Genomic DNA, 22,677 nt, shown 5'->3' with positions numbered 1-22,677 from the left:
CACTCCATGTCAACTACCCCATAGCTGTACAATTTTTTGCGCATGGATTTCGATCATGTCTGAGCACTCAGATGATCCACAAATTCAACATTATTAGCTATATGTACACTAGAGTTTTGTAAACCCATTCTGCATTTCGTAATACAAATGATCCTAGTAAGACAAATGTATGTAACAACCTAGGTAAATTTATTTTTTGATGATGATTTCTATCCTAGGAGGTTTTTAATCTCAACGATTCATGTGTGTTTCTAAACATGGATGATCGTCAAAGTTTTTCACTCCTGCCTCACCCCAAACCGAAGGTGGATTTTGTCATCAGGATTTTAAATGAGTCCCTATTGTTATTTATCGAGTCTTTGTAAAAGTGATTTGGGAATAACTCCAACTATTTGGTTAGATTATTTATACAAGTCACTTAGTCTACTAGATCATATTTTGTGTCACAGAAATGAGTAATTATTGAGGGTCTATAACGAACTGGTGTCCCCCCTTCATGGGTTAGAAATGTAATATTTCATGTAAAAAATATTTAATGCATGGTCCCTCATAGTTAGACACCATGGCTAAATATTAGAGAATTGGAAAAATTAATAATCCCCTCATGAGTCAATTAATTAAAATTTCTGGCTAAAATAAATTAAAATGTTAAAGCCAGAAATTTAATTAATTTTGGTCCTAGGAAAAATTAAATTCTCAAACATTTAAATATTGAAGAAAATTACTGAAGCAGCCTACACCAAATTAAATATGATTCTGAAACATGGAAATTTAGCACGGAAATACAAACACATAGAACACTGTTATTTTTGGACAAATGTCCTTGGAAAAACCCAATGTGGGAAAACCGGTGTAGCAGTTTTGAGGGTTTATTATTATTAAGCAGTAGCAAAAGCTGAATACATCTCTGAATACCTCACAAGGTTATTCAGTTACAAAGAGAAATATTGGCAGAAAGAATTATGAAGTTACCTCACACTAACACTGGAAATCCTGACTGATCCAACCCCAGAATGATTACCCCCAGCTTGTCTAGCTGCGTCTGTGCTGCCTCCACATCAACCCAGCGTCAATCTCTCTGGGAACAGCATCAATCCTCTGGCTGGTCGATTCGCTACCCAGGAGATTCGATTTCCGCCTCCCGGTCTCACACCCTAGCTCTCGACTTCTGAAACTCGAATTCCCACTGCAAATTTCCGACTCCTCACTGGCTTTTGTGCTACCTCTGTGTGGCTTTGAGTCAACCCCTCTGGCTCAGCGCTACCACTACAGGATTACTCCCTTCCCCTCTCTGCTGGTGATTCTCCGGCTGAAAAAATCACTCTCTCTGGATTAATGAAAATGAGATTAACTCACACAAATTACAGTAAAACACATATAAAAACTACACACAAAATATTGACGGAAAAAGGCTGAAGCTTCATGTATTCTCTCTCACTCTCATTCTTACATCCAAATAATTGAATATAGTGTTACAAATAAATAGATGAGAGATAGTGTTCTCAAGATAGTGCGTGCTATCTTAGACACCTTTGGTTGAGATAATTTCTCCTTTGGTTGAGATAATTTCTCACCAGACACACCAATATAGGAGTTACCTAAACTAACTCCTATCTTAGAGGAACAACCCAAGAGTTAGGCACAAATTCCTAACTTGGAATTTTTAATTAATTAATTTATTTTTGGATTTATTATTGTTTTATGAGAGAGGCTAACATTCCCCCCTTTGTCAGCTGAAAGGAGAGACAATCTTCTCCAAAATATATCTGAACTCCCCCCCTTCAGGTGTAGGAGAGTTTCACTATTGTACTCCCTCATTCAACTGCATGAGAGTACCATCATCGGTTCAGCGCTGGCTGCACTACGTATGATTGTAGTCGATTGTAGAACTGAGACAACCGTTTGACTGTGGATGACCATTCCCAAGGGTCGATCCATTGATAATGTATCTTCAATCTGGCTGATTTTTGTTGGTTGCGACATCTTTCTGAAGAATGATTGGGCTTGCCACAATGGCAACACGGATGGAGATCAAAACACTGATCTTCCATATGACCGGTTCTTTGACAATGAGAACACTTCGGTTGGACTTCAACTTCAGGTTGCGTGCAATTCTGTTGGACTGCATCTTTCTCAGAACCTGCTGAGGTGAGTGGTTCAAGAAATCCTGCACTCACGAACTTAATTGGCTTGGAATAATCTGGGATATGTAAGGTGGTGTCATCAGGGACATATCCTAAGCCTCGTCGATTCTTGTTATTTTGAATCTCTTCCCAGGGCTTGATGATGGGTTTGGAAGAAATTTGAATTTGATCATGAACAACTTCGACACTTGAAGTTGTTTGGATGAGTGATTTGGAATCAACATCTTTATCTTCATCTGCATGGTTGAATGACTTGGAAGAAGCAATCTTCTGTTGCAGCTCATCTCTTTGTAGTTGCGATTCTAGTTGAAGAAACTCAATGGTTTCATGTGTTTGTTGTAGATGCCGTGAAAGATCAGCGAGAATTTCTTTGCTGACATGCACCATGTCTTCATCACTGGAGATGATCAAACTGTGAAGAATGTTTAACAACTGAATATGCTGCGCCATCTGAACTTGCTCACTTGAAATCAGGCTCTCTTGTCGTAGATGTCGTGCTTTGAACTGTTTCACTTGATTTTTGTTACTTGAATGACAGGCTCGCTTGCTTAATTCACTTGTCTTAATTTGACTAAGTTGAAGAGAATTGACGTGCTTGACTTCTGATCAAATCAAAACATGGGTGTCGGTTTCAACCGAGAATGCACCCTTACAATTCAATGTAATTGGAATTTGATTTACAAGTTCTTAAATTTGGTTGCAAGAATGTTGATGTAGACTTTGCTTTGAAACATTGAAGTTTACAAATTCATTAACTTGATTGTAGTGATGTAGACATTGCTTTGAAATGCTAGAGTCTGCAGATTCATGAACTTGATTGTATTTGAGTGAATTTGTTTGTTGAGGTAGAATGCTGATGTTGAAAACTTTGATTATTTGTTGTAGTGTTGTTCTTGCAGCTATGTGTTGTGCTTGCTTTATGTATGCGATGAAATTATTGATGTGTCACAACTAGACACAGATCGAAAAGCAAAAACATGAATCCATAAAACACATGCGCCATCAAGCACACATAGTGTACCTTAGATCCCCTTATTCAATTTCGGGCGGATCTAGGACACATCAACACTAAAAAATGATATCTTTATTAATCACTGAGTACATCTGAAGCAATGATAATGCCAAGCTGACAACCCTTTGAAACAACTCGCCTTCAAAATCTGAATGGATAGTGACACGATCCCTCTCAAAGTAAAACAATACTTTGAATTACAACAACTTTCCCTTATCACTCCAAATACAAAATAATACACTTATATCTCCACAAAATATTCTTCAAATTTACAAAATGTAATGCACCTTATCCACTCATCTTCTTTCTTATGTCACTCCTTATATCTCCCCAAAGCACTCCAAAAAAACATTTTTACACATTAAACAGCATACCTCATTACAAAAATTTAAAAAATATTATCCACTCCTTATCTCTCCAAAAAACACTTTAACTAAGTCATGCCCACTTAAAACTCAAACATAATAAAAACTCTGCTTCACATTACACCACTCATCCTTTTTTGTGCATAGGGCTTAAGAAAAATATAAGTAAAAGGTTGTAAACTCACGTTTTGGAAATGCCCAATTTCCCAAGCGTAAAACCTTTAAAAAGATTACTCCATTTGGACGTGTTGCTGCCCCAGGCCGATGTTCATAAGGCACAGAATGTATTGCAGATTGCAATGGTTCGTTTGGAGGAAGAGTTTAGGAATCTTTTGCTCCTTCACAGTGAACCTCTGGATCCCGAGCTGGTTCTCAATCCGGCCTCAATGGCCTCTTTCAGGTCTCTCAATGAATCATATAGGGATCGCCCATCTCATAGTTCTGATGATGATGAAGCTGAGGAGTGGTGAGAACAGATGTGAACTTTTCAGGATCTACTGGAGCTGCACTATCTGGATCGTCAATGGCTGGACCAAGCGTGGTTCCGGAGGCTAGTACAGTTTCAACTCCTTTCAAAACAGATGCATCTGCGTTAGGCTCTTATGGACCAATGGCTGGAACAAAACGCAGGTTTTCTGAAACTCCCCAATCAGTTTATAGAGATAGAGCAGCAGAAAAGCGTATTCTTTATGGATCATCGTCTGCTGCAGACAGTCTATTAGACGTGGAGCCTGCAGAGAAAAGTCTTGGAAGTCAGACACAGCGGAAGGTTGATCCTCGGTTTGAGACTCAATCTGGAGACAGTTATCGAATTGTTATACAGAAGAAGGCTCTGGCACAGTGGGGTCCTCTACGCCATGTTCGGGTCATTAAGGAGAGGAACTCTGGCATATCACACAATTGCCAAGCGCAGATAGTCGTTCTTCAACACGTTGCACCACAACTTCATCAGGCAAACTATTCCTCAGGTGTTGAAGCTCTTGGTCGGTAGTTGTGTTTGGCAGCAAAAGACCATCTTTGTTCCCAGCACAAAGACGGCCAACAATCCTGGTGCCTCCTATAGATGTCTTCACAACAGGAATAACATCTGCACCGTTGTTAATTAGTACTGCATCTACTTCATCAGCGATAGCAACTGCATCTACAACTAGTACGCCACTTTCTGGTTTTGCTGGAGTTACTGCATCTAGTGCGGTCCAAGTGTCATCTGCTGCTACTGCTGGAACAACTTCAGGAAACACAGGATCTGCAGTGATAGCTTCATCGCTTCGTACACCTCAAATTCCCTCTGAAATAACTGGAAAAACTGTTGAGGAGATTATCAAAGATTGGAATTCTGAGTTACAAGAGCGTACTACAAAATTCCGAAAGCAAGCTGAGGCTTTAGCAGAATGGGATCGGAGGATCTTACGAAATCGAAATGTACTTATAAAGCTGGAGAGTGAAGTTGCTAAAGTGGTAGAGTCACAACATAGCTTGGAAAGACAACTTGAGCTGATTGAGACTCATCAACAACAGGTAGAAAAGTCCTTACAAAGCATGGAAGAAGAGGCTGAGAGGATATACAAGGAGGAGCGGCCATCCATTACTGAAGATGAAGCTGCATCAGTTAGAGATTTAATGTATGAACAGGCAGAGTATATTGAAAGAGAAATGGAGCATATGGGAGAACAAATTAAGCGAATAATAGAGACTGTAAATGCAAATCAGGGTGGGGACTTGGATAGCTCCGATTCTTACGTCAACTCGAACTGTCTTGCGGCCAACAGTCAAGCATGGCGACGATTCATGGAATAAAAAAATCGAAGATTGCGAAGATAAATGAAGCCTCCCCGATACAGAAATCCCTCCTGGTCAATCTGAATTGAGCTGTAACTGAACAGTGTTCTCGCAGATTTTAAGACTGAAGCTAAAAACACGTTTTGGAACACATAGATCAATGGACAGCGGCAACGATGTATGTCTTTACACTGACTCTACCCTCTGCAATATCAGTTTACTGGGCTTATGCAGATACACAGTCCCTCAAATGTACTCACTGGCAGCAATTTTAAAAAAATGGAGAATACGCTGTCCAGAACGCAGAGCAAACAGCTCTTGAACGCAAGCGCATCTCAGCTCTAGGAATTTTATCACAAGACAACACACAGGCCTCTGACTCTACAGCTCTGATACCACATAATGAAAATGAAATTAACTCAGAAAATATGTAAAGCATACATAAAAACCCAGACACAAAATATTGGCGGAAAAACGCTAAAGCCTCATGCTTCTCTCTCATTACACATTTTCATTAAAAAATTGAATATAGTGTTACAAATAAATAGATGAGAGATAGTGTTCTCAAGATAGTGCGTGCTATCTTAGACACCTTTGGTTGAGATAATTTCTCACCAGACACACCAATATAGGAGTTACCTAAACTAACTCCTATCTTAGAGGAACAACCCAAGAGTTAGGCACAAATTCCTAACTTGGAATTTTTAATTAATTAATTTATTTTTGGATTTATTATTGTTTTATGAGAGAGGCTAACATGGATGTTATCCTTTCCCCTCAACTGCAAGAAATATCTTCAATAGAATTATCCTCCTAAGAACTTCTCACTTCAGAAAATCGATTTCTTGATCTCTCTTAGTGTGTTTTCCAAATGACCCTCAAGCGCCTTCTTATATCTTCCAGTTGGACAACCAACGACCTAGATTAACTCCTAATCAAAGGCTCAGATCATTTTGGCTTGATCTTCCTTTTCTTCTAGAAGTTACACTCATAATTAGATTAATACCCTTTAATATTTTAATTTTCCCATGTTTAGACTTACAAACTCCATTAAAAGTATTAATTATTTTAATAAAATCGTTTATGGGTGGAATTTCCCAGAACGCTTTTTGGGTTCTTTGAAATACATTTGCCCGAGCCTCCGCAAAATTTGAGGCCTAGAGCACATCCGATGCTACCCCAAATCAACAGTCCCTCTTAGCGAGGAATGTGCTCTAGCAATATACTTTTGTTGCATATTGCTCTGACTCTGAAGCATCGTCCTCTGCATTGTTGATGTCTAACATGTTGTCCACCAACTACTGCGTTTTTGCTGCAACTGTACTGCTACCTTTGACACTGCCACTGCCAATGCTACATCTGTATTACAACTCCCTCTCAAATGTTGCATCTGCTATGCTGCTAACACTGCCACTGCTAACATTGTATCCGTACTGCAACTCAGTGCCTGAGAGAAGCAACTGAAAAACATCCAAAATTATTGGACTAATTGTGTTCAGTATGATACCATGTGAATGTTGGAACTGACTGTTGCTAGTAGTTGCACTGACCCTCTGAATCTATTGTGTTGCATATAACCTTTGCTCTGTGCCATCTACATTGTTGTCAACTCTGCTCTGCATTGCTCAAACTCTGGCGCTCCTAGCCAATGCAACTGTCTTCTCAACCCTCCTCGACACCATCCGACACTAGTCCATCCTACTATTGCAAAACTGGGCTCCTGTAGCAAGGTATTGATCCAATAGGTGGACTCCTCAAGGATCATGCCCATCTGTAGCTCTTTCGAACTACAGCTCCAAGTCAGCCCACCTCCCTCCTGGAGGTATCTTGGTTGTCATGGCGAAATCCTCCTCCTATTCGATCTTTGCGCATGCAACCTTAGGATCGTGCTTCTCATCCTTGTCCTCTTTCTTCAAAGGACACTAGGATGCATAGTGGCCCATCTTGCCACATCTGAAACACTTCACCTTGGAGACGTCCTCCTTTCATCTTTGTTGCCCCTGCCACCCCTTTGATGCAAGGGCTGCATTATTTTCCTCCTCCTTGGGCTTCGATCCACTGTTGTTGTTGCTTTCGTCAAGTTTGACCTTGACCAAGTCTCTCCTCAACTCCTCTTCTTTTAGAGCTGCCCACATCTCATCCCAATTAGGCAATGTTGCTCTACCCAGGATACTCTGGACAAAGACTTGCCACTCATTTGAGACAGAATTGAGGGCCATTCTAACCAACTCTGAATTATGTGGTGTATGCCCCGCAGCAGACAACTCATCACGAGTTTCCTTCAGCTTCGTGAGGAATGGATCCACACACTCTCCCTTCTACATCTTAGCAAATCTCATCTTCTGCTTTAAGCACATCTTCCACTGCTCGGAAGATCCCTGATATAACATGGCCAGGGCATCCCACATCTCCTTAGCAGTCGCTCTGCTAGCAACGTGGCACACCACGTGATCCTTGACTCCATCCAGGATCATCCTCTTGGCCTTTGCCATCTCAGCCTTGTACCTTTTCATCGAATCTGCATCCGCAGGTTCAGCCACCACACTGTCGACGTACATCTTGAGGTCATGTTCATCTAGAAGGAAAGACATTCTAGCCTTCCAGATGACGTAGTTGGATGCTCCGTCCACCCTGTCCTGATCCCTCAAGCCACTGGTTGCCATCTCCTTCGAAAATGGTCGAACAACTACCTCTTTCTCCCTACTGCATAGCCTCTAGGCTGGCTTACGTACTCCCTGATGGAGCTGGTAAGTCTGTTGCTCCTCTACTGCCCAGCAAATGAGAAATATTGATTTCCTCAGCAAGAAACCACTGAGGAAGTATTCCGTCACTATGTGATCTACTTCCTTCTTCCAACGGCCTTTCTGCCCAGCACTCAGCCTGCAGAAAACTGCGTCCCTCTAGCTCCACGTTGACGCTCTACATGGCTCCCTCTGCCTTGGCAAATTCTTGATTCGACAGTCTTACCTCTTTATCGACTCACTTAGAGAGAGACAAACTCTAAAGTATAGCCCTCCTGGCTAGAACTGCACAATCCCTCAAGGGATTCGAATTGTTGCTTGCTGCAGCAAGTTGGCCCTTGCTTCAGTGCTAGATCTGCTCTTCCTGTTTCACATCAAACGCTCTGATACCATGTGAAAATTCCTAGATCTAACAATCTCAGGAATCCTACTGCAACCAGCTGAATCAACTTCACCTAGACTATCAATTACCTTACAAACTTATTTCAGATTTCTTCTTGAGATATTGAAGCAGCCTACACCAAATTAAATATGATTCTGAAACATGGAACTGAGCAAGGAAATACTAGCACATAGGACACTGTTATTTTTGGACAAATGTCCCCGGAAAAACCGGTGCAATAGTTCTGAGGGTTTATTATTATTAAGCAAAACCAAAATCTTAATACATCTTTGAATACCTCACAAGGTTATTCAGTTACAGAGAGAAATACTGGCAGAAAGAATTGTGAGGTTACCTCACACTATCACTGGAAATCCTGATTGATCCAGCGCCAAACTGATTTCCCCTTGCTTTTTTGGTTGCCTCTATGTCAAGCTCTTTGGGAACAATGTAAATCCTCTCACTGGTCAATTTGTTGCGCATGAGATTCGATCTCTGCCTCCCGGTCTCACACCCCGGCTCCTGACTTCTGAAACTCGAATTCCCTCTACAAATTTCCGATTCCTCACTAGCTTTTGCACTACCTCTACATAAGCGGCTCTAGCTCAACGCTACTACTGATTACTCTTTGCCTCTCTCTGCTAATGATTCTCCGGCTGAGAAAATCACTCTCTCTCTGAATGCTATCCTTGCCCCTCAACTGCAAGAAATCTCCTCAATCGAATTTTCCCCTGAGAACTTCTCACTTCAGAAAATCGATTTCTTGATCTCTTTTAGTTTGTTTTCCAAATGACCCTCAAGCCCCTTCTTATATCTTCCCGTTGGACAACCAACGGCCTACATTAACTCCTAATCAAAGGCTCAAATCATTTTGGCTTGATCTTCGTCTTCTTCTAGAAGTTACACCCACAATTAGATTAATACCCATTAATATTTTAACTTTACTAAGTTTAGACTTAGGAACTCCATTAAAAATAATATTTTTTTAATAAATCGTTTTTGGGTGGAATTTCCCAACATGTTTTCTGGGTTCTTTGGAATACATGTGCCCAAGCCTCCCTACAAAATTTGAGGCCTAGAGCACATCCGATGCTACCCCAGATCAACATTCAACAGCGTATATTGCTAGAACACATTCCTCGCTAAGAGGGAGTGTTGATTTGGGGTAGCATCGGATGTGCTCTAGGCCTCAAACTTTGCAAGGCTTGGGCGCATGCATTCCAAAGAACCCAGAAAGCATTTTCAGAAATTCCACACAGAAACAATTTTATTAAAATAATTAATATTTTTTAATGCGCCCTGTTGACCACTACATGTCAACGACCCATAGCAGTACACCCCCTTTTTTCGCAAAAGGGATAGCGCTTGATCGACGTGTCTGTGCCGTTCAACTATCATCACCAATGTGATCATCATGTTATATTGTAAACCCTTTTTGCATGTGTATAATGTAAATAATCTCAGCAGATTCGTGTTGTGTATGTAATTACCTAGGTAAACCTACTTTTCTGGTGACGATCTACATTCCGGGAGGTTTTTTGTTTCACTGATCCATTCTCGGATGGTCGGCAGAGTTTTCCTTCAACCTTACCCCAAAGCCGGAATGGATTTTGTCACTGGGATCTTAGGGGAGTCCTAGTGTTCTAGATCGAGTCTATGTAAAAGTGATTTGGGAATAATCCTAACTATTTGGTTAGGTTATTTTATTACAAATTGCTTGATCTGCTAGATTATATTTTGTGTCGCAGAACTAGGTAGCCTGTGAGGGTCTTTTGCAAATAGGTTTTCCACTTGAGATGTAAAGAATGTAAAAATCATGATGTAAAGTGTCTTGAGGGTTAGAAAAATAATTTATCCCCTCATAGGTTAATTAATTACATTTTCTAGCCAAAATTAATTAAAATCCTAAGCCAGAAATTTGATTAATTCTAAGTCCTGGGTAAATTTAAATTCTCCAAAGGCAAAATTCATTGATCCTTGAAAAATTAAAGTTTAAAAGGTCCAGGGACTAAGGTAAATTAATTATTTTGCTATATTTTAAGCCTTTGGTCCTTGGGGTTAAGTCAAAGTCAAAATTTTGAGGAAATTAATTCAAAATTTTAATTTTTGAATTAATTAAAATGCATTTAATTGAAAATTTCGAATTTCCTCAATAATTTAAAATTTCGACGAATGAGATTAAAAGAAATTTTAATCCTCATCAATGGTTGAGATTGCTTTGACAAGGATCACTCGAAATAACCGTTGGAGGATTTATCTTTAAATAGGAGGTCATTTGTGAGCCAGTTCATCCGATCTCTGGATCGTGTACTAAGCGAAAAGCTCTCTTGTAATCTTTTTATGAGCAATAAAGAAAGACTTTGGGGTTAATTTTTGTTGGTGTTACTCTTCATGGAAATACTGTAAGATGTGTCAATTTTATGCATAGATTTTTTTTTTTAGCCATTGATGATAGCTTTCTAAAGAGTGATTTGAGTACAGATATCTTGCTCAGTCGCTGGGGTTTGAATGATAATTTAAGTTTTGAATATAATAGCAGGTATCTCTATTAAATATTAAGTTTATTATCGTTTTCTCGCTCTATGTTGATGGTTAAATTGAGTTTTGCAGGAAATCCTTGATTATTAGATCATCAGGCATTCAGAGAAGTTCTCGGCTGAACCAGTCAACTCCCAGTCTGTGTTTTCTGAAGAGCCCAGCTTAATTTGATCCCGGGCTTATCATACGATATTTTTTTATGAGTGATGCATGAAGAGTTTTGACCTCAGTACCTCCTTTAAAATTTTAAAATTTTAAATTTAATTTTTTATGTGCTAAATTGCCAGATCTGGCTGATGAGAGCCTCAGATTATCAGATCTGGAAGCGCAATTGGACTCACACTCCCTAAATCTAATAGAACTTCCATTCATGTACATAAATCTGTAATTATTTTCAGTTTTCTAATTTGGGTTATTGGGTCATTGTATATATCATTTGGGTGTTTTCATGTTTCTTGCAACTACAGATCTGAAGAAGAAAATTGTGCAGTCCAGATCTAGTCCCTGGAGGGTAAGATCTAGATCTCTGGGGTTCAACAGCATCGTTTTCCAAAGATATTATTCAGACACTTTGCAGTCCAAGGGTATTAAATTTATTTATTTTTAGATCTGGAAATTTTGTGAAGGTTTTAGGTCAAATCTGAAGCAGGTGGAATTAATATTTTATTTAAATCTGGAGAATTTTCAATAAGGGTTTCATTAATAAATTTTAAGCATAACATTACACTCTATGAATTTTTCTTCAGTTCCTGGGCTACAGTTTCTCTGCTGCCTCGGGTTTCCTAAGTAGAAAATTTCGAATTTGTTTTCTAGAAAATTTCGAGTTTTGAATCTGAAAAATTTTATGAGATTTGGAACATCTTGGGTTTCTTCCTATGTTTTTCTTCTGTAGCAGTGACCTTTCCAAACCCTCACTCAGCTGCCCACTATTTTAGTCGCTGCTAAACCTACAAAAGAAAACAAAATTCTTAGCCATTCCCTCCATTTCTCCTCTGCTCTACCTGCAAAACAAATCTCAAACCCTCGTTGGCAGCTACACCCCCATCTCCCTGTGTTTTCCCTTCTCTATTCGCTGCTCCATTCCTCGCCTTTCTCTACCCATGTCCTTCTGCAAGCCTTTAACTATACGCATTTTTTCCCAACACTCTTCAAACGCTGCTTTGATCCCTTACCTGCGTGTTGGCCAACCCCTTCTAAACTCGATTTCCCTCCTAAACTCTCCAACGCTGCCTGCCCAAACTCTCCACGCTGCCCATCTACATTCTCCTCCCGCGCTGTCTGCCAACTCCACTTGCAAACACACACCAGAGCCGCAAATCTGCAAGCTAACACTCCCACGCTGCCTCAGCTCCTTGTCCCTTTCATGTTGTATCTTCTACCTTCATCGCAGCAAAGCCTTCATCTCTCCCGCCACTGACCTATTTTCCTCTCCCTGCAACTGCAAGCCCTTTTCACCATCGTTGTCAGCCCTCAATCGAACCCTTCCGCCGTGTTGCAAAGCTTCACACCCACAAACCTACATACACAGCAAACAAGTACTCAAATTTTTGTTTTGTCTTATTTCACATACATGGTATATGGTTAGGGTTAGTCTTATTCGATTCTTTTTTTTTATGTTTCATTTGCTTACTATCAGGTTTTAGATTTAGTTATTTCTTTTATTGATTTTCATTCCATTTCAAAGTTAGTTCATTAAAATTTAAAAAAAAAAGGATAAAAATTTTATTTTGGTTTTGATTTTGATTTTTTACTTTTATTTTTTTTATTTTGATTTCATTTCACATTGTTTTACCTTTATGATTTTAAATTTTCACTCAAAGAATATATAAAAGTAACCCAAAAAAAAAAAAAATCTAAAAAATAGAAAATATAAAATTAACCTTTTTACATTTTTTTTAAATTCTAAAATTCCTAAAAACATTAAAAAATATTCAAATCCTAAAAAATTAAAACATTTAAAAACCCTTAAAAGAATTTAAAATTTAAAATTTAAAAGTTCTAAAAATTAGAAACTTTAAGAAATCATAAAAAATCTAATTTTGGTCGCTAGAGAAATAAATTAAAGGACATGTGTTTTCACATAATAAAAATAAATAAAAATAATAATAATAATAATAATTAATGTGGCATATGACCCATTAAAATTTCGATTTATTGATCCCTTCGATTCACTTTGTCATTGAAGAAATTTTGATTTCTTCATTTGCTGCGTTTAATTAATTTCCTAAGGAACGATTGAAATGCTAATTTTAAATTCCTTGGTGTTTCTAACGTTAAATGCTAAATCTTAAATGCATGTTTTTCTATGGTCGAGGTGCAACAATTGTTTTAAGTTATACTGACTCTTGGAGAAAATTAATTAATTCTAAATCTTGGTCATTGATGATAATCATCTTAAATCTGGAATATCTTGCGTGATACAGTTTTGGGCATTTATATTGATTATTCATGATTGTCATTATTCGTCATATATTGAAAATCGTTCTAGATAACTTGTTTTATTTAGTTGATAGTTAATTCAAATATTAAAGGCACTGGTCTATAATTATTTATATCTTGTGGTCATGTCTTGGTTACATTAGCATTTAATCTATTCATTTGAATAAATCGAGATTCGTTTACTTTCGTCAAATTGTCCACATTAAAATCTCCTAGAGTTTGTTTTTCACAGGCTATCCTCATCCATTTACCTAGGGACTACCCCCTTGACTTGCCTAAGAGAGAGTCTAAACAGAGTGAGTAAGGATCAAGAGTGACAGCACTTACTCTAAGCCTTGTCGCGGTGCCTAGACACTTTGTGCTACAACAAGCCCCTAAGTCTACACTTAGGAAGTTAAAAATATTAATGGGTATTAATCTAATTGTGGGTGTAACTTCTAGAAGAAGACAACGATCAAGATAAAATGATCTTACCAATTGATTAGCTTTTAATCTAGGTCATTGAATGTCAATGAGAAGATTATTTAAAGAAGCTTGAGGGTCATTTGGAAAACACACTGAGAGATCAAGAGATCGATTTTCTGAAGTGACAAGTTCTCAGGAGGAAATTCGATTGAGGAGATTTATTGCAGTTGAGGGGCACGGATAGCATCCGGAGAGAGATATTTTCTCAGTCGGAGAATCATCAGCAGAGAGAGGCAGAGAGTAATCCAGTGGTGGAAATGCTGGGCCAGAGGGGCTGACGCAGAGCCAGTGCAGAAGCCAAGAGGCAGTCCGAAATTTGCAAAAAGAATTTGAGTTTCAGAAGTCGATTGCTACGATGTTAGACCGGGAGGTAGAAATCGAATCTCATGGGCAGCAAATCGACTAGCCAAAGGATTGATGCTGTCCCCAGAGAGCTTGATGCTGGACTGACGCAGATACTGTGTAGAGGCAGCCAAAAAAGTCGAGGGAAATCATTTTGGGGTTGGATCAGCCAAGATTTCCATTGATAGTGTGAGGTAATCTCACAAATCTTTCTACCAGTATTTCTCCCTCTGTAACTAAATAACCTGAGAGGTATTCAAAGATGTATTCAGAATTTTCTACTGCTTAGTAATAATAAAGCCTCAAAACTGTTGCATCGGTTTTCCTGCATTGGATTTTACCCGGGACATTTGTCCAAAAATAACGGTGTCTATTGTGTTGTATTTTCTTTCTTGCTCAGTATCATGTTTCCACTTATAATTTAATTAAGTGAAGGCTGCAGTAGTATTTACTTCGATATTTATTGTAGAACACAGTAAATAACTTGTATGGATTAACAAGTAGGAGAAGTAACATCAGTTTGTTGCAGTATGGATTCCTGTTGTGGAATTTTCACACCAAGTTAGTCAAAGGTCAAAGTTTGGCTAAAATGATGACCGAGCGAAATTAAAAGGCTCTTGGTTTGATTTGTCTTAACAATTCATCTTGGCCTGAGCTACAAAGATTAGGAGAGCATGAATGCTACAAGGATATTATTTTTTATTTTTTAAATCTTACATGTCCTAAAGATTTAGTTGCTCATAGGAGAAGGGCTCTTGGATTAAAAGCAACTAAGTATTGCCTTATGAAAGATAAACTTGGATGGAGAAATCCTAAAGGCATTGTGCTTAGATGTGTTGATGAGATAGAGTCTAAAAAGTTGATTTCCAAGTTTCATTCAGGAGTTTGTGGTGGTCATTACACTGCTAGAACTACCGCCCACAAAATCCTTAGAGTTGGTTAGTATTGGCCTTCTATTCTTCTGACGTTCATAAATTTGTTAGAAGTTGCCAAGTCTGCCAAATGTTCACTGGGAAGCAGAAGTTAGTTGCCCTGTTGTTGGAAATGATGAGAGGGGGGGTGAATCAGTATTCCTTAGCAATTATCACTTTTAAATCTTTTTCAGAGCATTAGTTAATCTTCAATTATTAATAATGTTTATGCAATAATAACAGTAAATAAAAAAACACAGTAGACACAAGAATTTTAGGTGGAAAACCCTCTCCGGGTCAAAAGCCACCGAACGCTTTTCTAACAAATTCTTTGATCTTCAGCCCTAACTGAAATGAAAGCAACAACGTCCTAGAATTCTACAAAAGCATTCTTCTCCAGCTCCCACTAGAAAGACGCCCCAATGCCTTGGTTTCTTTAGTAATAAACTAAATGGATGTCCCAACATCATAGACCAACCTACCAACCTGAAGTGTTCACAGGCTGCAACCTGTAAGTGACTTCATGCACCAGGCTAGCACCTCCCTGCCACCCTATAATGACTGAATGAGACAAGAGTGTGGATTCCCGTACCAGGGACAACGATCCAGGATACAATATGATTTACAATGATTTTGACCAAACACCCAGTCACACTATCACTTGTAACCCAACCATGACATCATCCCAACAGAGACTCCTATACCTCCCAATAATGCCTTTTCGACTCTAGGTAGATTGACTCTTTTACAATAATGATTCTTCCAATGGTAACACTTTTACAAATGACTCTTTTACAACTTTACAATGATGACTCTTGGCCTTGACACTTCTTCACAATATACGAATGGTTGTCATGTCTTCAAAGGATGTCCTACTGCAATGCTTCCTTTGATTTGTTACTTCTGCTCCTGAATTCTTGCTTGAAGTTGTGCTTGAATCTTCTTCTACTTGCATGCAAAATTTGCCCGGCAAAACCAATCCCAAAACAAAACAAAATACCCTTCAACTTACCTCTACCTGCAAAACACATATAAGTGCATAATAATGAATAAATACAAATTAAAAGTACAATGCATACCTGAAATGTTCTTGTCACTTTTGTTGTTGATTTGTTGCAGGAGTAGACAAAGACTCCCACTCTTGATATAGGCTTGGACTCTATGCAAGACTATATCCAAAACTGACCTAAAGATATATACAATAAAAACTGATGACAGACCCTAGACTTGTGATGGACCAAGTTCTAAGTACAACAACAGAGACCATTCTATCAACTATGACAAGACAAGTAACATGAACTTACAACATCATATAGATTTAGCAAACTCGGTGTAGCATCAAATGTGTAGTATCAAGAATAGGACATCTGAAATGTGGTATCAAAACTAATTGTGACATATAGAGACATAGAGATATAACTGAGACCCTGTATGTACTTACGTTGTCCTGCAAAAACATATGTCAGAGATGATACTCATATTTCAAATGTAAACACTAATCATACATACCTTGCTATAGGAGACTTACCCTTGATTGTTGATGTGTGGTCCTTACTGCAGTGATCCTTGAATGCATGCTTTTTCTTGCCTTCTAGGAGCTTGATATTGAATCTGTTGTATCTATGTAATTTCGAATCTCCAGGGTCTGAAATTTCATCCTGTGGTAGCCCTCTGAGTCCTCTTTTTCCAACCCCATAGGTATGATCAAGATTGGATTCTTCAAGAAAGAATTATGCCCAATCTCCCACGATGACCTGATTATAGACTTGTTCAGTAAAGCGAACTTGTACGAAGTGCCACGTGTCACTATTACGACCTTCAGCCCTGAAAACACTACTCAACAAACTACAATTCGTCCTCTTTCTGTGACTATTTACGAAATTTGAATCCAATGCTCAGAGAGAAAGTTATGACGATTTTCCCAACGTCACATGTTTGACATGGAATTCGGGAGCCAAATCATATCTCTGAAAATATAGCAAACCAAGATCTGAAATTCGGTCACGAGGTTCATCAAGATTTCAGCTCAAATGGGTTTTAATTTCAGCTTCTGAAGCTTCGCAGAAAAAAAGTTATAGCGAAAATGCCACGATGACCTGTTTGAAGCCACAAAATCCCATTTGAGGAGGATGTGAGGATCACTATTTATAAGAATGTCTTGAGTTGAGAGGGTCCTCAACAAGTGAACATTGGAGGGATTTTAGGAAGAAAAAAAAATTATTAATTATTTACTATTCAATGACCACAACCAATTAAGAGTGCCATGCCACAACCCCATAGGGCTTTAGCCCACTAACTAGGGTTACTAACTTCAAACACGAATATCTCTCAAACCGTGAAGAATTACGTGGCATGCCATATATCAGCGAAAACATATCGATGAGTGGAATCCATCTAGAAGATCCTTGACTCAGAATAGAGTAAGTTGTCAAACCAAAATGCCCATGCATGACCTGGGTAGCCCCTGGTGCTGCTTGGGTTGACATCAATGAGAACCACTGATCAACAATCTCCCCCTTTGGGATTGATGGCAACACAAGTACTCCGCCTGCAATCATGACACATCTTCCTACTGCCTTCTCTCCCCCTTTGTCATCAATGGCAAGGGTAACTCCCCTTGACAAACAACCATCCTGCAAACCTGTACACACCTCCACTCCCCCTTTCTACGAGTAGATAAGAGAGAGATTCTAATGAAAACTTGGGATAATCCAAAGCTTTTGGCGAAGATACTCAAATGCTTCACGAGGAAATGGTTTGGTAAAGATGTCAGCAATTTGTTCATTTGTGCCAACATATTCAAGCTTGATATTCTTTTTGGCAACCTGCTCTCTGATGAAATGATATTTAATAGGAATGTGCTTTGTTTTGGAATGCATCACAGGATTCTTGGAGATACTGATGGCACTAGTGCTATCACAAAAGATGGGAATAGGCTCATCAAACTTGACTTGAAGATCTTGCAAAGTTTGCTTCATCCAGAGAACTTGTGTACAACAAGCTGCCGCCGCAATATATTATGCTTTTGTTGTGGATAACGAGATTGAGGACTGCTTTTTACTTAACCATGAAACAAGACAACCACCTAGATAGAATGTTGCTCCACTAGTACTCTTACGATCATCAACACTTCCTGCCCAATCTGCATCTATATAAGTTTGGATAACTAGATCATTTCCTTTGGGATACCATAGACCATATTCTGTTGTGCCCTTAAGATATCGAAGAATTATTTTGGCGGCAATAATATGAGATTCTTTTGGTGCTGCTTGGAATCTTGTTACTTGTCCAACTGCTTGCATCACATCAGGCCAAGAGGCTGTCACATATAAGAGACTACCAATCATGGATCTATACAACCTTTGGTCCACATCCTTTGATGAATCTTCTAAGCTTAACTTGCAACCTATTATCATGGGGGTAAAGACTGGCTTGCAATCTTCCATCTGGAATTTTTTGAGCATTTCCTTGATGTACTTGGTTTGATATATGAATATTCCTTTATCCTGCTGAGAAATCTGAAGCCCCAAAAAGTATGTCAACTCGCCAAGCATAGACATTTCAAACTCACTTTGCATTTTTTTGGAAAAGTATTTAATTAATCTATCATCATTGCTTCCAAAGATTATATCATCCACATATACCTCGATAATCGTTAGGTTATCTTGATCCACTTTCACATAGAGTTAGCTATCAGCGCTTCTTTTTTGTTGATCTTGACCAAATTGTCGAAATTTATATGTCCCATTCGTTTGTGCCATAACCAACTCTCGTCTTCTTTTGCCAAGAAACACCCTTTAGGTGTCTCATCCAAAATATATATGTCATTTGGAGCTCTACTTGTTGTAGCCACAATTTTACCAAACTTGCCTTTCCTGATTTCACATATCTTCGAGTTGAATAACATCATGTGTCCTTGATCGCACATTTGTCCAACACTGAGCAAATTGTGATTCATATTTTCAATCAGCAACACATCCTTTACTAATGCATCCTTGCTTCCAAGAGTGACCGTAACTGCTCCTATGACGTTTGAAGACCCGTCATTTCCAAAAGACATTGTTCCATCCTTGTTTTCTTTCAAGGATATGAACTTATTTCTATCTCCAGTCATATGCGTTGAGCAACCACTGTCAACATAACATACGTTTCTGTTGCTTTGGGCCTTGAGAGAGAGAGCACACCTTTCAGTCTTCCTTTTCCATACTTGTTCATTCTGATTTTGCGAGAATTCCTTTAAAGAGCTACCAAGCTTGCAATCTTTGGCAAGGTGTCCAAAATTGTTACATTTGTAACATTTGACATCATCTCTCAAATGATCATATCTGTTGATATTCTGCTAAGTTCTGGAATATCCATTTCTGAGATATCTCCTGGAATTATATTCATTCCAAACATACATGTGGCATTTTGCAGCTCTATGTCCAAACTTTCTGCATGAATAACAATGACCATAAAATATAGGTTGATACCTGGGAGGAAATCTTTTTTGAGGAATTGTCTTCCAAGGTTCTTCGTGTGAATCTTGATCTCTTGATCTAGCTGGGAGATCTACCGACTTGGTAGATTTTGCATATCCATCTTCTCTAGTTGTCATAGAAGGACTTGACTCCTTTTCGAATTTTTCTTTGTAACAAAGATCAGTCTTATCGCTGCATGATCGCTAGTTGCTGAGGAGTTCATCCAAAGTCTTTGAGTTGTTGGCATAGTTTTGAAGAGTTTTTCCATTTTTTACTTCCTTCCATAAAGAAATGATTTCAGCTTCCAATGCTTCTCTTTCCTTGTTGCTTTCCTTTAATTCTTTCCTAAGCGATTCTTCAATTCGTTTGTATTCTTCAACCTTGATTTTAAGATTTAGGACATGTTCCCTTTCTGTCTTTAATTCATCTTCAAAAGTGTTGACGTGCTTCTTCTCAGCTTTGAGCTCTTTGATAACCCTGACTACTTTGTTTTGCAATTCAACCTCAGTGATTTCTTCTTCTTCATCTCCTTCTTCGTCAGGTGCCTCTTGCTTATTGTGCTTAGCCATAAACAATACTCTTCCATTGAATTCTTCTTCGTTATCACTGTATTCTTCGAATGAGGAGCTATCTTCTTTGGAGAAGAAACTTTTCTTAAACCATTTCTTCTTTCCTTGCTTGTTGAACTTCCTAGGACTTTTCGTAACAACCTCATTTTTGTGAGGACATTTGCCCAACCTCACCACAATCAAAACATATTAATGGAAGTTTACCTTTGAATTTTCCCGTACCTATTCTCATTTTCCCCGTGAAGTAGGAAAACTCTTTATCTGAGAATTCTTCTTCATCTTCTTCCTTTTCCTCATCCTTACAATTACAAGTTTTTGCTTTTGGAATATGCTTGTCCTTACTATTCTTCTTGGATGCGGCAATGTTGTTTCTAAGTGAGATGTGTCATCCTCTTCTTCAATCCTCATTTCATATGCTGTAAGAATTCCATGCAATTCATCTATGCTAAGATTGGTCCAATTCGATCCATCTTCCAAGATAGATACCTTAGGGTTAAATCTTGCTGGCAAGGCTCTGAGGATCTTTGGGACGACAATTTTTGTTTCAACAGGTTCTCCCAAACCTTCCAATGTATTTGTTGTTTCATCAACACGCTGAAAGTATGTAGCAATATCTTCATCTTCCCTCATTTTGATTTGCTCAAATTTTGCCTTGAAAATTTGAAGCTTTGCTTCTTTCACCTTTGAGTCACCTGCATATATATTTTCAAGCTTGCCCCATACCTCTTTAGCAGTTTTGCAACTCAATACCTTAAGATAAACACATTCGATAGATAATAAGATCTTTAGCCTTTGCATCATATACCATATTTTTTTTACCTTGTTCATCCTAGGTCGGTGTGAAGCATTTCTCAACGATTTCCCATACTTCGTATCCTTGCACTGTGCCAGCAAATGAACCTGCATTCTTTCACTCCAAAGTGCATAGTTATTTCCATTGAACAAAGGAACTCTATTCTTAGTATACTCCATGATCTCCTTTCAATTGTTAGACTGCTATTGAAGGAACCAAGCTCTGATACCAATTGTTGGAAATACTGAGAGGGGCGGTGAACCAGTTTTCCTTCGCAATTAGCACTTTTAAATCTTTTCAGAGCATTAGTTAATCTTTAATTATTATTAATGTTTATGCAGCAATAACAGTAAATAAAAGAACACAGTAGACACAAGAATTTTAGGTGGAAACCCCCCTTCGGGTCAAAAACTACCGAACGCTTTTCTAATAAATTCTTTAATCTTCAGCCCCAACTGAAATGAAAGCAACAACTTCCTAGAATTCTAGAAAAGCATTCTTCTCCAGCTCCCACTGGAAGGACGCCCCAACGCCCTGGTTTCTTCAGTAGTCAACTGAATGGATGCCCCAACATCCTAGACCAACCTACCACCCTAAAGCGTTCACAGGCTCCAACCTGTAGGCGACTTCATGCACCAGCCTAGCACCTCCCTGCCACACTATAATGATTGAAATGAGACAAGAGTGTGGATTCTATTACTAGGAACAACGATCCACGATACAATATGATTTACAATGATTTTGACCGAACATCAATCACACTATGACCTGTAACCCAACCATGACATCATCCCAACAGAGACTCCTATACCTCCCAATAATGCCTTTTCGACTCTAGGCAAATTCACTCTTTTACAATAATGACTCTTCCAATGATGACACTTTTACAAATGACTCTTTTACAACTTTACAATGATTACTCTTGGCCTTGACACTTCTTCACAATATACGGATCATTGTCATGTCTTCAAAGGATGTCCCGCTACAATTCTTCCTTTGATTTGATACTTCCACTCTTGAATTCTTGCTTGAAGTTGTACTTGAATCTTCTTCTACCTGCATGCAAAATTTGCCCGACAAAACAAATCCCAAAACAAAACAAAATACCCTTCAACTTACCTCTACCTGCAAAACACATGTAAGTGCATAATAATGAATAAATACAAATTAAAATTACAATGCACAACTGAAGTGTGCTTGTCACTTTTGTTGTTGACTTGTTGCAGCAATAGACAAAGACTCCCACTCTTGATATAGGCCTGAACTCTATGCAAGACTATATCCAAAACTGACCTAAAGATATATACAATAAAATTGATGACAGACCCTAGACTTGTGATGGACCAAGTTCTAAGTACAACAACAGAGACCATTCTATCAATTATGACAAGACAAGTAACATGAACTTGCAACATCATATAGATTTAGCAAACTTGGTGTAGCATCAAGAATATGTAGCATCAAATGTGTGGTATCAAGAATAGGACATCCGAAATGTGGTATCAAAACTAACTGTGACATATAGAGACATAGAGATATAACTGAGACCCTGTATGTACTTATGTTGTCCTGCAAAACAATATGTCAGAGATGATACTCATATTTCAAATATAAACACTAATCATACATACCTTGTTGTAGGAGACTTACCCTTCACTGTTGATGTGTGGTCCTTACTGCAGTGATCCTTGAATGCATGCTTTTTCTTGCCTTCTAGGAGCTCGATATTGAATTTGT

General features: G+C 38.6%; 2 protein-coding genes across 4 annotated transcripts in view; one reads left to right on the top strand and one right to left on the bottom strand.

The window, feature by feature from the left end:
- The window catches only part of LOC149174219 (Metallo-hydrolase/oxidoreductase superfamily protein), a 460,911-nt gene that overhangs the window by 88,677 nt on the left and 349,557 nt on the right, over positions 1–22,677 (bottom strand). The gene's annotated exons all lie outside the window — the stretch shown is intronic.
- Positions 4,045–5,318, top strand: LOC149174220 (uncharacterized). The gene is made up of 2 exons (XM_089423847.1): positions 4,045–4,504; positions 4,600–5,318. Exons 1-2 carry the CDS (start codon positions 4,045–4,047, stop codon positions 5,316–5,318), a joined length of 1,179 nt encoding a protein of 392 aa, XP_089279973.1.

Source organism: Pinus tabuliformis, chromosome 4_1 (assembly GCF_031772625.1).
Source record: "Pinus tabuliformis cultivar Carrire ecotype Pingquan chromosome 4_1, CPIR1, whole genome shotgun sequence".
In the NCBI taxonomy this organism is placed as follows: Eukaryota; Viridiplantae; Streptophyta; class Pinopsida; order Pinales; family Pinaceae; genus Pinus; species Pinus tabuliformis.
Note: the sequence above shows the minus strand (reverse complement) of the source record. Positions and strands in the feature narration are given on the sequence as shown.

What these genes read in the sequence shown, in the direction of transcription:
- LOC149174220 (XM_089423847.1), top strand. Translation starts at nt 4,045, where the DNA reads ATGGCTGGACCAAGCGTGGTTCCGGAGGCTAGTACAGTTTCAACTCCT. An exon ending in CTCAGGTGTTGAAGCTCTTG is followed by an intron (nt 4,505 to 4,599) that starts GTCGGTAGTTGT and finishes TCTTCACAACAG; the next exon opens with GAATAACATCTGCACCGTTG.